At 39.4% G+C, this 15,368-nt stretch overlaps 1 protein-coding gene across 2 annotated transcripts in view; it reads right to left on the bottom strand.

Annotated features, from left to right (window-relative positions):
* TEK (TEK receptor tyrosine kinase) overlaps window positions 1–8,028 on the bottom strand; it is a 113,115-nt gene extending 105,087 nt beyond the window's left edge. Inside the window, exon 1 of one of the 2 annotated variants that reach the window (XM_079112345.1) lies at window positions 7,549–8,028. In XM_079112345.1, the coding sequence (XP_078968471.1) occupies window positions 7,549–7,600 (52 nt within the window). In that variant the 5' untranslated portion in view covers window positions 7,601–8,028. The remainder of the gene's footprint in view (window positions 1–7,548) is intronic. The other variant, XM_079112346.1, reaches the window with a different exon arrangement.
* Between the last annotated feature and the right edge of the window lie 7,340 nt (window positions 8,029–15,368).

Here is a 15,368-nt window from a genome sequence, read left to right as displayed (position 1 = left end):
CCTGTCTTGGTTCTGTTCTGTGTTATGGGCCTCATTGCTCCCCTGAAAGACCAGTTTCCTTCAGGTGGTCAGGGCACCTGCTAACTCCAAACAGTATACTTAGTGAAAAGGAGCATCTTGTTTTCAAAGTCCTCATAAATTCCCAGAGAAGGAGTCTAAATAGCTCTATTGGATCTTGCATTCTTCATTTGAATCAATCACTTTTATTGGGCAGATGGAACATTCTGTGATCAGTGACTGGCAGTTCCATCAGAATCACAGAAGGAAAGTATGGCAGTTCTTGAAAAGTAGAAATATTAAGTAGTTCAAAATAATGTGTGCCCAGTACATCTTAATTTCAGGCAAGTCACTTAACCTGTGAAAGCCTTTGTTACCCCATCTATTAAAAAGAAATAAACAGTAATACCTGTTGTTCAAGGTTGTTGTGAAATACTAAAAGTCATATTAAACACTTGGCACATAGAGGCAGTCTATGGTAGTCTTTTGTTGTTGTTATTACTGGTACTGTTATTGTTTTTTGATTGTTTTGACATGGGATGGGAATTTGAAGCCCATCCCAGATCTCCAGATCCTAAAGCATTCCTGTCCCCAGGGCGGCGTCCCCTTTGGCTCTGCAGCCCGACGCCTTGCACAACCCAGGCTGTGTGTGCCAAGGTTAAGCTGGTTCACCATTGGACTGCCACAGAGCAGTTGAGTGCCTCCTGGCCCCAGCAATGTCAATACTGCCTTCCTGGCTCCGCCTATTGTATCTGGAGGAAAGTGGCTGAGCATTGTCTTCCAGCACTCCCCCCAGGAAGCATGATATCACCGTCTAACAAAAGCGGGAAAGCTGACAGATCTGCTGAGATGGGTGTGGCCACCACACACACCTCACTGGTCAAACCCTGCACAAGGGGCTGTGACAAGCAGGGAGCAAACAGCAGCTGCCCAGGACACCCAGCCCCATGCTGACTGGCTGCTCTGACTGGTCCTTACATTTTCTCCCTGTCTTTGTCACCCCTACACAATGTTAGACACAACTCCCAGGCAATGGAAAGGTACTCCCCTTATTGGCAGATTAAAAAAAAAACGGAGAAAGATAGTCAGATTCCTGAAGGGACAAAAAGAAACAGGATAGGGCTATATAGGTAGAAGGAAAGCAGGCCTGGCTCCATCTAAAAAACCATTCTGCACGTGTGATGGGAGTTAAGGAACAGTCTGGCCAGACTGGTGGGAACTGGGTTATCAGTTAAAATTCCAGAAATAAGGGAGGCAACTTTAGACATTCCCTTTCCTGAAGGCCGGGAGCGATGCCAGCTGATCTTCTGACACCCTCCCAGCTCTGCTCCAGCACGGCAGCCAATGCAGCTGGCTCTCTGTAAAATAACACATCTGTAGACTCGTGCCCCATGCCAAACATGGAGACTGTCACCCTGCTGTTCCTGACTTACTGATCCCCTTCTTCAAATTTCCCTTCTGTTGGGACTAATACTCCAATTCTCTAAAATCCCAGGAAAAGAAATCTGATTGGTTTTGCTTTTCCTACCAACTCCCTGACTACAGCTGCTTCATCAAATTCTTTGCCATCTCCTCTTTCTCTTCCCTTAAATCTTGGTTTATATCCATGCCCCTGACTTTACTTACTCTACTAAAGCTTTCTTTGCCTCAATTCCTTGCCCAGTTCCCTTCTTTTGAGCTTCAAATCTAGAGAGTCAAATTTTGTTAATTATCTCCCTTTACATTTAACCTCAAAATAATCATTTGCCTCATCTCCAGTGAGTTCCTTCTGCCATGTTTTCCAACATACTGAATGGTGCCACCATTACCCAAATGAGAACAAGAAGCATGATAACTCCCTCTGCCCACCTCCCACAGGCAACCAAAAACAAACTCTACATGTTCTCCTCCTAAGCCCCTCTCAAACCCCTGTTCATCCCCTTCCTAAAATGTTGAGAACCCAAACTGGTCCCAGCCTATGGTCTCTGCCATGTTAATCCATCCTTCACGTTATTATTGGAGTGAATTTCCAAGGCATAAATCAGATATGATATGATAAACAAGCACCCTGCTAAACTTCAACATATATAGTGAGTCACAAACTACTTACAATGACCTACAAGGCCCTTCCTGATCTGACCCAACCTTAATCTTCTTCCAGGGGGAGGCAGGAGGGGAGAGTAGAAGTACTTTGGATTAGAAAAAGGGGAATGAAGGAAGGGAAGGGAAGGGGAATGGGAAGAGGAAAGACAGAATTAACCAGACATTACTTTCTTATGTTTATATATGCATACACCACCAATGTAAATTCCACATCATGTACAAGCAAAAGAATGGGAAGTTATACTCCATGTATGTATAATGCGTCAAAATACATTCTACTGTTCTGTGTAACTAAAAAGAATTTTAAGAGTTAAAAAAAAAAAATCTATTCCATCCTAAATCTCAACTTTACTCAACTTCCTTAAGCTTGCCCAGCAATTTCATACCCCTACCTTCTTATAGAGTGTTCCCTCTAATGGAAAGTTCTTTCTTTTTCCTTTTTGTCTTGATTTTAAAATCCTTTAGCTATTCATAACTCATAACTAAGTTTGGCTGTGCTTTTTGGCAATATTCGTGACTAGTAATTCTTGGAAAGTGAGAAAATTTCAGCCTAAAATTGTTTTCAAATATCATTCATTTTCTTTATATTAAACTTAATTAAGTTGACATTGCATTTTTAGACATTTAATTAAATGTTTGTGTTTAACAACTGAAGTTATTACAGTTCAGTGGCAGAATGCTTGACTACCATGTATGAGGCCCTGTGTTCACTCCCCAGCACTGCAAAAAGCAAACAAATATGTATGCATAATTTGGATGTTATGATCTCATTGGATCAAATAAAATTTTTGTAGTCCTTGAAAAGCTCAAGATGAATTGTAGGCATATGAATTAAAATTTTGTGATAATGTGATAGAGGTATTATTCAAAATAGAGGTATTTATAAAATTTGAGATTTGTAAAATTCAAGAACTACAAAATGTAATGTTATATTAACATATATACTATGTTTATTTGCAGAACTATAAGGTCCAAATCAAAAAACCTAATATCAAGTAAAGGCCTGCTTAAACATGCTTTTATGAATACCTAATTGTATCAACAAAGGGAAGAAGGAAGTTTTCTTTTTACTTTGTTGACAGGAAATATTTAACATAAGCTAAACTTTTAGGATAAGAGTGAATATTACTTACAATGAATACAAAAACTGATTATGACTATTTATTACTATTATTTCCTCCTGGCTGAAACCCTTTCTTCAACATTTCTTTCTTCTTTCAGGTCTTCTGTGAAGTACCAACAGTTCTTTACCTCCTTTAATTTCATTCAATACAAATTACTAGACATATAAAAATATTTTTTAAAAATTACTAGACATTAAATACATGCAATAGGAGGATATAAAAGAAATAACATTTGTTGTCAAAGATTTTAGAGGCTTATTGAGCTAAATTCATGTGCCTAGAGTGCAAAGACACAGCCTACAGTATCTCTGCACAGCAAGGGAAGAATAGCAAGAGGCAGGTTGGACCCCAGCAGGCAGAGTTGAACTGTTTGGAAAGTGAATATGAAAAAATGCCATTTCCAAGTAGATGGAACAGCATGAACAAGAGCCAAGAAGAAAATGTGTAGACTGTGGAGATAGGCCTGGTTGAAGCAGAAGGGCCCTGAGCAGGATGAATGGCTAGGGGAGATATTAAATAGCAGGTGAGGTGTGCTGGCTTACTGAGTGAGCAGTGGCCAGCACAGGATTTGAGAGACTGGATCATGTGGAGCTCTTGTAGGAGGACCTGAGTAGTGAGAGATCTGCCTGCATCCTGGGAAAGATGACATCAGTCTTGACTAGCATGTTGACCCTCACAGCAACACTTCTCCTCGGACTATACTGGTTTCACTTAAGAGAAACTATATTGGCTCAGCACTTTTCATGCAGTATCACCTTTAAGAAATGGATATTCTCATCCACAAAAGCTGAGAAAAATATGGCCTCAAGAAATTAAGTAACTTGTTTATTGTACCCAATTTGGGCTTTGACATCATCATCTCAGGTCTGTAACATCATGCTTTCAATTCCTTGACTTTCCCACTATGTCTGCTGTCAAGTTTCAGTGTTTAATAACTGTGTTCTAAGCTGTGGATTGGAGTGAAATGATTACTATTTGATTTGAGCCTTTTATTTCTGCTAATGCAAAATACTATACTTTCTGTATTATCTTTTAGCAAGCAGAACATGTCTTGGCTCCCATGAAATTTGTGTGTTACCAAAATCCTGGGTGTCATAAGAACTTTCAACAAGACAGTGTTCTCCTACGTTGAACACACACAATTTATTTCTAAACCCAAACACAAGTTGGAATTTATCTATTTTGAAATGGTGTCTTTTGGTTTTAGTCCATACCATAGCCTAGAGAAATCTCTTTGAATCCTGTTTCTGTGTGCTAACCAATAAACCCTCCACAGCAAACCAGCAAATGACACAATCACACAAATATCTTTTGATGGGTAGAGCCTCAGGAGACATGGATAATTTCAGAAGACTTCACAGCCCATTTATCTAAATCCCTCATAGGACATACAGTCTTTGAGATGGACTTGGAAGGCTCCTTCCTTTTTGGATAGATTCTTAGAAGAACTAGACTCTTCTAGGAAGTTCTCCCAGGACAGGGCTATAAGGGAAGCAATAAGATCTCCCTACAAAGACTATGCATAAAGGGGGCATCTCTCCCCTTTAAGAACAATTCCCAGAGGTGTCCTTGATCCCAGCTTCTAGATTTCTACCCTTGACTACTCTGTCTTGACTCTAGCCTCCCAAGATCTTTACTAAGGAGGAAGCTCTACCTGGGCCCACTTTCCTTACCCAATACTACATTTCCTCTGCCACCCCAGACAAGATCTTTGCCATCTCTGAATCCAGTTGTTGTTTAAAATGTCAAATGAGACAGGAAAGAGATATGAAGACATGCAACCAGAGACTTTTCCTTTGCGTCAATATTGATCATATAGTACATTCCATAATAAAGCAGAAAGAGTGATTTGGGGGAGGAGCATATATTCAACTCTTTAGAGAGAACTACCTAGTTTGAGGATGGGGGACTAGGGAAAAGGCAATATGTTTTTTAGAATTTGTTTCCAAGCTGAAGTTGGCAATGACTCTCAACTGGGAAAGGCAAGTATAAGAATCTAGGAGTTTGTGGGAAGGATTCTGAAAGCCACATATCTCTTCCAACCCTCTTATGGGTTGGCATCTCCGCCACACAGTCACTTTTATTGAGGCAAATGGGCTATATTTTTTCCAATTCTCTTTGTTCAGAACAAAAGGAGTGTGAAACTACTCACTGGACTAGAGAGATAAACTTATAAGCTGTATGTCACTTGCTCTACTGCTGTAGTCTTCTGGTGGAGTCTGGCTTGCATGGGCTCCTGCAGCTGTGGACAGGAGCAAGCTGGACTGCTTTTGCTGCAGTGGCCATGCCTTGAGCATTCATGTTCACAGAAGTTAAAACTGAGAATGTAAGACAGGATTCCACACAACAGACCTACCCCAGAAACTAACACTGCTCGGGTCCCCCTTTCTATCTCACAAGAACATGACCTCCTCCCTCCCCTCTGCTTACTCTCCAGAAGACAGTGCTGAGGACTTTTCTTTTACCCTCTTCTCTTCTTCAAGGCGCTAAGGTCAAACACACAGCAACTCTTTTTGCCGTATAATTTTTTTTAAGAACTAGTGCCTTGAAAGTTTTTTAAAAAAATTTTTTAGTTGTCAATGGACCTTTATTTAATTTATTTATATGTGGTGCTGAGAATCGAACCCAGTGCCTCACACATGCTATGCAAGTGATCTACCACTGAGCTACAACCCCAGCCCCACACACCACATAATTATTTTTGTTTGATTTTGTGACAACTTTTCTAAACTTATATTTCAAAGTGCTACAACGTGGTCATTTTAGGGGGAAAAGTAAATTAGAACAGCTCTGTGTATTATTTAACCTAAAAGGTACATCAGAGCAACTGTAGGCACCTGGGCTTTGCATTCCTTTAATCCTTAATGTAGAATTGGTTTCAGATTTTGTATCACTAATAAATATGGCAGTTGGAAATAAAGCAAACCCAAAACAGGGAATCATAATTCCTTAAAGTTGATTATTAGAGAAATCAATATTTTGCATTAATAAAAACAATCCATATACTAAAATCATCTAAGAGAATCTTTCGTTTTTAGTAATTTGTCTTACACATTCTTATTCTTTAAAATATTAAATTTCACCAGGTGTGGTGGTACACACCTGTTATTCTAGTGGCATGGGAGGCTGAGGCAGGAGGACTGCAAGTTCAAAGCCAGCCTCATCAACAACTCAGCAAGAGTTGCTGAGTCCCATCTCTAAATAAAATATAAAAAAGGGCTGGGGAATGTGGCTTAGTGATTAAGTGCACCTGGGTTCAATTCCCAGTATAAAACAAACAAAATTAAATTTCCAATACATTATTTTTGAAAGTGATGTAAAACAAACTATATGCAATTCTGTTATCTTATTGGGTTTTTTAATACTTAATATTTTAAAGAAAAAAATAAGAACATAGCCTGCACTGTTAAGTAAATTTCTCCAAATTCATTTCCAATATCAATTTAATTTCCATTATAATATTTAGAATGTTTTCAAGCCAAAGGTGAGAGACTGATGGCAACGATAATGTATGGGTGATCTGCAGCTCAGGTCTCTATGCTGCTCTCAGTCTGTCACACAGGTAGAGGAAGTTACTGGGGCATGCCACTATCTAAAGAATCTCTGCAGCAAGTACACTAACCCCTGCACATTCTGGCCAACCACTTTTTAATGTCACACCAGGTCTTGGTACTCTCCTGTGCCCAACGATCTGAGTAACTGCCTAAACTTTAGCTTCATTGGACCAATAAACCCTATGAATTGCTATATGCCAAATATTGTTGAAAGCAAAACAAATATTAAGTAGCCCTAATCTCCCTGATCTCAACTACAAAGCCCAAAATTTGACTGCTTTCATTAAAATAGGATGGGAATATGAAATCTTCATAGAAAAACATTTTTGTTCTTGTTCGACAATGACAGTCTACACGTTATCTTAAGCGGGCCCCAATAATACTTGGCATGGATTTTATTTTTTTAAAAATTGAAGGTTTTCTTTGAAGCAGGTAAAACCAGGTTTTGTTCTGGTTTATTAATAAGGAAGCACTCCAGAATGAGGAGCAAGAAAACAGTGCACGATAGTAAGCAGATCTTTCCAAATCAGGTAACGTAATCAGTTCTGAGAGAGTCTATGGCAACAGAGGAGGCAATCACCCAGAAGACTTCTAGAAAATCAGTTTTTGCCACAAGGGCTTGAATACATATATTAACTGGAGAGTCAGAGAAACAGAGCCGATGTTGCTGCTGCCCCTGGTTAACCAGCACTAAGCTTTGGCGAGAGAGCCCAGAAGTCACTATTTAAACAAACAAACAACAACAACAGCAAAAAAACATGAAACAAAAAGAAAATAGAGCCAAACCTTACCAGAAAGGAGCAAGCTAACTCCATAGAGCACGAGGCTGGCTAAAGAGTCCATGCTTCCCCGAATCTCTCCATCCAGCGTCCACAGATGTGCATGAGGTCCCAAGGATCCTTCAAAAACCCAGAGCTTTGTGACTTTCCACTCGCATGTTCTGCTAGCTCTTGTTTACAAGTTCGAGGCAAGAAGGAACAGCACAGAAGCAGGCTGTAACAGTCTCATTTCTGTCTGAGCACAGGGAGTTTTAAGTTCCTTTTTCCTGTTTCCTTTGTAGATTAGGATGGGAAAGGCTGTATCTTAAAGGCATTCGGTATCAGCAGGGCTGGAGGCACTGCAAGCCCTATCCATCTTGCAATTCATCAAAACACTTATCTGTTGCTTCTGCTTCTGCGTCTGCTGCCGTTGTAGGAGTAAAGGAATTTTTGTTGAAAGTATGAGTCCTGGTCAGCATTTTCAGAAACAATGGGGGTATCCTCTCATAGGCGGAGACCTGGGAATAACAAACTCTCCACCTATGTATGGTATGCGATGAAGACCAGACCTCCTGGGACCTCTAACAGCTCTCCCAGCCCCACTTGGGATCCCTACAGAAAGGGTCTTTTGGGCGTGGGGAGCTTTTGCTTTTATAGTCTCGGTTTAACCCACATGGTTTGAATTGGGGAGGGGAAGGTTCCCATGGTGAGAAAACACAACCTGGAAGGCACTTAATTTGAGCAAGCACCGGTGAGGTTAATTCTCAGTGCAGCCACAGGAGAAGGAGTCCAAAATTGTTAGTCTGTTTTCTTTCACACAGATGGCCTATTTCCTGGCCATGAGCCCAAACACATGCGTGCTACTAGCTATAGCTTTAATTTTTATTAACATTTCATCTATAGGTGATCTAATTTCATGAAGAACTTGGCATAGAAAGATTTTAGTAATGAGTAGGGTGTAGTGAGGCATGCCAGTAATCTCAACTACTCCAGAGGCTGAGGCAGGACAATGACAAGTTCAAGTCCAGCTTGGGCAACTTCATGAGATCCTGTCTTAAAATAAAAAATAAAAAAGGTTGGGGGCGTAGCTCAGTGGTCAAGCACCCTTAGGTCCAATCCCCAGTATCAAAAACAAAACAAAGATTTTGATAATGGGAAGAATTTCAGTTACTGAACAACAGTGTTTCAGAAACAAATTATATTCACACTTTTTATAAAAGGTAAAAAATCAAACAAGTTTCCCCTAACCTTGGATAGAAATAGTGTCTTTCAGAGCAGTGCAAGTTCATGGGCCAAAAGAAAAGTGCCATTGGAATACTGATATCTAACACAAGCTCAGAGACCCTATTCTTATCCAGTGATCATTTCTTCACAGTATGAATTACAACTTTAGGGTACAGTAGGTATTCTGCTCCTTGCTGCCAATTTTGACTAGTTTCTGTCCCAGGTTTTGTAATATCAAGGATGATCATAAGAATCAATGGATATTTTCAGCTGGTGGGGATGGCAAACTCCATACTGTCTTCAAGTATGGGGCTGCTGGCTCAGCCACTTGTATTTGAGACAAGTTACCAACATGGGTCTTAGTTGCAGCAAGTGTAAAATGATAATAGTAACTTCTTTGTGTTTTTTATTGAGAAGATTGAGGTTTAAAAATATGTAAAAACACTTAGCACTGTGCCTACTTCACCTAAGATTTTCATTAGATGTTAACATGGTTATTTCTTTTCATATCTCCATTCCGTTTTTTATTTAGATCTGAAGATCTTCTGCCAAAAAGCCACTCTCTATTCCTGTGAGATGGCTTTTAGTTTGGCATTGTAAAGGACCAGTCTTGTAGTCTGGCATTCTGGGCTCTAGTATCACCTCTGCCATGATCTGACTGTGAGACCTCAGGTAAGTAATTTCCCACCTCTCGTCCTGATTCCTCAACTGCAAAATGAAATATTTAATCTGGATGTGACTAATTTCCCTTCATATTCTATCATCTCAGAAGTCTAAAATGACTTAATAAATGGTTCCACTCTCAACACCCCAGGTTGATTTCCTAGATCCTTTTATCTGGGTAGTTGGGAAAAGATGCTGGATTTGTTTCTGTGTCACTGTGACAGTCTGGGAGGGTCACAAATGTGCTGTTTTGAAAACAGGGCAGGTATAACTTTGTGAGATCCACCTGTTGGGAGTCTTCACGGGCAGTTATGGAGGCCTTGGAAATAAGCCCCAGGGGCACCTACCTTCCCAGGCACAAGTTTCCTGTTTGTTTTTGATAACTATGCAAGGAAGTCATCATTGCTGAAAGCCTCACCTGTTGTCTATTTCTTGCAGGCTGAAGGTGCTACCTTGCAGCCTTTTCTGAGCTGACTTCCTGTTATTCAGAAAAGTAGTTTATTTTCATCCTTTTCCCATTATCCAGGAAAATGCACTGTTACCCAGAAATGTTGTTCAAGTTCTTCCTCTCTCCATTAACCAGAATGGTTGACTCAGCTTCATTCTTCTCTCTACAATCCAGAAGTTTCAGTTTAATTCTTCCTTATCCAGAAGAGTGAAGTGGTTTAATTTTACCTTCCAGGATCCATAAAGATTATCTCATTTCTTTCCATTATTATCCAGAATAGTGGCTGAGGTTAATAAATGCTGCTGGGTTTTCTGAACCTATACAGCTATAACCTAGGCAAAAGGTTTAAGCAACTTTTCTATGGGATGTCAAAATCTTTAGCATGGGGAAAAATTTCCAGGTGTCAAGTGAAGGTAACTTGTGGATGAAAATTGGTAGACAGCAAAGTGTGATGGTACACACTTATAATTCCAGACTTTGGAGGCTGAGGTAGGAGGATTGCAAGTTTGAGGACAGCCTCAGCAATATATAAGACCCTGCACTTAAAAAAAAAAAGAAAGAAAGAAAGAAAGAGCTGAGGATGTAGCTCAGGAGTGGAGCACCTCAGGTTCAATTACCAGTATCACGAAATAAGTAAAATTTCCCAGATACTCCAGATTTCTGTCCCATGGATCTTAGAACATGGAGAACTTATGAAGAAGCAATATGAGCTTCACCGTACACTTTAGGACCAATAGTTTGCAGAACTGATTGGCAACAGGTTGGGAAGTTGCAAAACTGGATGGCATGCCAGGATTTCCAAGGGAAGGGAGAGGCCACTTCCATGTCTGCACAGGATTTTTCCCAATACATAATATTTTAAGGAAATAACTTGACATGGTCACAACCCTTCTCCAGAAAACTAGCAGTGGCCATTAGGGCATCTTCATTCTCTGAAGCATCTCCTTGAGGAGCAGGTGAGCCAGCTTTCACTTCTCAGGTCTCCAGCTCCCTGGAGAAGTTGAAAATCTCTTCATACATGTCTGGTGAACTTCTAGTTATTTTTGAGCCTCAGAAAGGTCTCCCCTGTTGTCTCACAGTCTGTTCTTTTCAGGTACTACCAATAATTGTTAATTGCATATTTGTGTCTTTATTTTATTTATTAATTTATTTTGAGAGAGTCTCCCTAGGTTGGGCAGGCTGATCTCTTTCCTGGACTCCTCCCTCAACCTCCTGAGTTTGGAAATTACAGGTGAATGCCACCATGCCTGACATGCCTTTTTCTTTTAAATGTCTTCCTCTGCCTTCTACTTGGCTGCAGTCTCCATGAGGCAGGGACTATATATCTTTATACCTTTAATATTAACCATTGAATTCCCTGATCTGAGTACAGTGAGGTTTTTGTTTGTTTGTTTGTTTGGTACTGGGGATTGAACCCAGGGGTGCTTTACCTGTGAGCTACATCCCTAGCCCCTTTATAGTTTTTATTTTCAGACAGGGTCTTGCTAAGTTACTGAGGTTGTCCTCAAATTTACAATCGTCCTGTCTCATCCTGGAATTACAGGCCTGTGCTATTGTGCCCGGTTAGAACTTAAACAAATATTTAATGAACGAATAAAATGAAAATACTGCCATTATTACTCAAACCTAAGCTCCATCTGCTATATCTGCAATTTACTCTCTGTGTGACCTGGACAATTGAAGTCAATCTCTGAACCTCAAGTTGCTCATTATTAAAATGGAGGGGAATACCAAGTTAGTAAGATCTATAGCATCAGGCACCAATACATTCTGACTAAGGACACTTGAGAGTTCCTGCTTTACCCACAATCACCGCCCCCTTGAACTGTTAAACAGCTATTTGCAATTAGGAAATGAAGTCCCACACAAGCCAAGTAGCTTGCTTGGTTGTAGGTAGAGAGGCAGTATCAGAATCCTGCAGTCTACTGACCTCCAATTTTTGCAAGTTTAGTATATGTGCATTTTTTTTTTCATGGTGCACCTCGTAGACTACAACGTACAGCAAAGTAGATCAAGAGAAATCACTGAGAGAGTATACCACAAATTTAGGAAAGCATTTGAAATGATACTTTGACAAGTAATGGAAAAGTTTGGTGACATTGAAAATGCAGTTCTTAGTATGCTTACAAATAGTAATATCTAACATCAGCATCTGTGGGTGCCCATTGCCCTATTCCCTAAAAGTCAAAGGGGGCTCTCTCATGAGTCCAGCTTCATCAGTTTAATTTGGTATTTCCAAACATAGCTGAACAAGAAAAAAAAAATTGATCCAAACAAACAAACAAGGTACCTGGCTGATATTTTCATTTTCTGTTCTCTGTCTTTTTTTACTCAACAGATCAAAAACATCTATAGACAACATTAAAAGTCTTAAAGAGATAGATTAGCAAAACTATAAAGAGATAATGAAACAACTTTTGTGAAAGTCTATAGAAAATAACTTACCAACTATGAACTGGACAATATGTCTAGAGGTCAGTATCACAGATTTGTAGCAAAAGTCTTATATCCTTTGGCACAGAAAGTCCACTTTTATGATATACACAAAGCCAAATCAAAAGGTTCTCCAAAATGTAGGTATGTTTACAAGTCTTATAGAAGCATTGTTGATAATAATCAAAACCAGAAAACAATCTGAATAGCCAACCAATATGGATTTTTAAACAAATCCTGGAACACAATAAAGTACCAGACAAATATTAAAATATTGTGGTAAAAGCATATTAACATGGAGATGTGAATGTGTTATGGTATACTATTGATTGGAGGGGGGGGAAAACAGTTTGGACAGGTTGAATTTTAAATACACACACAAACACATGCCAATGTCTATGAAAACATACATCAAAATGTTCAAAGTGATTACTTCTGAGTTATTTGAAATTCCTATTTTCTTCTTTATAGTCTTCTATACTTCTAACATTTTTCAAAATAATGAGCATATACATACAAATGAGGAAGACAGAGAAGAAATCCTTGAAACAGTTGACCCAGGGCAACAGTATGCACTTTAAAACCCACACTGGCCAAAAAGAAACCAAATCCAAAGGCACCTCCACCTCCAGGACTTGAGCAAACAGATCAGGTGTGTCCCGCCAGCATTGCTTGGGCATCCTGCCTTTTGATGGTCTGTGGTCACTGAGCTCCAGACTATCATATCTATCCGACTTAAGAACTTTGACGAACGTTTTTTTGTGAACCTGTTGTTCTTAACAGCAGCTAGCAGAAAAGGAAAGGTCATCAACAATTAAGCCTTGGCCTTCAGCCATGACACCACGATTAAAGTGGCAACACCCACTCTGGTCTGGAGTATGGTTGTGGAAAATACCTGACCCTCTCTGAACCCCATTTACTCTAAACTCTGAGCTATTGCCGAAGTTTTCCTTTCCTTCTCTCCCTTTCTCTGTTTTCTTTCTTTCTTTCTTCTTTCTTTTTTTAGCATCAAAATGGCAACCACGGTGCTAGTTGGAGGAGGAAGAAACATAAAAATAGAAGATGTGTTTTCTGCTTTTGAAGCTCACAATTACACAAGTCGAGCAACAGTGCATCAAAACAGGAAGAGTTAAATAACAAAATCAGGCATTGTGTGGTCAAATACCCAAGGATAGTGCATGCTGTAAAAGCCTTGGTGATTCTTGACTTTGGTATCCTTCAGTCCATACCTTTTTTCCTTCTCCTGGCACTTCCTTGGCACAGGTGGCATCCCTCCAGATCAACTATAAACCCCTCTAAGGGCAAGAGCTTGGATTTTATTTCATATGATCCGGCACCATTAACCAGGATGCCTCTAAAACCACTATGGGATGAAATGTATGAAATAAGTTTATAAAACTTACAAAAACCGTAAGAAAAAAAAAAAAAAGAAAGAAAGAAAAGAAACCCCTATTCAACTTTCAGATATGGTCTCCAGGAAACCTTCCTGTAGGTAGTTGCTAATACCTAACAAACTACCTATTACTTAGCAGCTTAATACTACAATCCTTAAGTGTCTCATGACTCTGGGCAACCATTCAGGTTCTCCTGGACCATTCTGATCCTAGCTGGCCTCCCCAATGTGTCCACATTCAAATGCCTGTCATCATGGTAATCCAGCTTCAGGAGTGGACTGACTAGATGGCACCAGGGTTGACAGGTCACAAATCTCTTATCTTTTAATAAGTTAACCTGGCTTTTTAATATGGCAGGCTCAAAAAATCCAATAAAATGAGTGGAAATATGCCAGTTCTCTCAAAGCCCAGGCTTAGAATTGGCACGCCAGTATTTCTGACACATTCTACTGACCAAGTCACAAGGCTGACTATGTCCAGGGTGGAAAAATAATCCCCACATTTTCATGGAGTCCTAAAGTTATAAGGGCAAGAATAAAATATAGAATGTTGAACATTTTTAAAAGTCAGGTTTGTTGGAATTTAATTTAAATGCAGAAAAAAAAGCACCCTAAAAGTTTGTGGTAAAACCCACATACCTTAACATTTGTCATCATAACTAGTTTAAGGATACAGGCCAGTGGTGTTAACCAAGCTTGCACTGTTGTGCAGCAAATCTATAGAACTGTTTCATCTTGCAAAAGTCTTTACCATTGAATTTCCCCTTCTCTTCAACCTTTGTCAAGCACAATTCTACTTTTGTTTCTGTTAGTGTGACCACCTGAGATACCTCATGCAAGTAAGTCATGCAGTATTTGTCTTTTTGCAACTGGTTCTTTTCTCTTAGCATAATGTCCATGAGGTACATCCAAGTTGTAGCATGTAACAAGATTGCCTTCCTTTCCAGACCAAATAACATGCTGTGGTATTATATCACATTTTCTTTATCCATTCATTGGTCCACGGACATTTGAGTTGCTTCCATCTCTCAATTATTATAAATGATATTGTGCAAACATTTCTTCAAGATCCTGCTTTTAATTTTTTTGGATATCTACCCCAAAGTGTGACTGCTGGATCGGGGGTAATTCTGTTTTTATTTTTTGGAGGAACTCCCTTACTGTTTTCTAGACTGCTACAACATTTTACATTCTCTCTGACAATGCCTAAGAGTTCCAATTTCTCCACATCCTCGTCAACATGTGTTATTTTTCCGGTTTTTTTTTTTTTGGTTTTATTTTGTTTTAAAAGTGAGCATCCTACATGGGTAGATGTGAGGTGAAAATTTACCTCTTATACAGTCCTATACTCCTCATATGGTTTTATTACTTTTGACAAATTTTTGCCTTAGTAAATCAAATCTTCAATTGCTCCAATTTCTACCACCCTAAAAGTTTCCCTAAGCCCCACTGTAGTAAATTTCCCCCAAACAGCCCTAGGCAACTCCTGATCTGTTTTGTGCTCTCATAGTTTTGATTTTTCCAGAACATTATCTAAAAGCAGAGTATAGTATATAGTTTTTAAATTTGTTTTCCTTCATTCAACTTAGTTCATTGATACAATTATGTATTTGCATATATGACTAGTATCTTAGCTAATTTTCTGTTGTTACCCACAACTGGGGTAAATGATAAAGAAAAGAGGTATGTTTT

The sequence above is a fragment of the Sciurus vulgaris genome, assembly GCF_902686455.1.
Source record: "Sciurus vulgaris genome assembly, chromosome: 15".
Lineage (NCBI taxonomy): Eukaryota > Metazoa > Chordata > Mammalia > Rodentia > Sciuridae > Sciurus > Sciurus vulgaris.
Note: the sequence above shows the minus strand (reverse complement) of the source record. Positions and strands in the feature narration are given on the sequence as shown.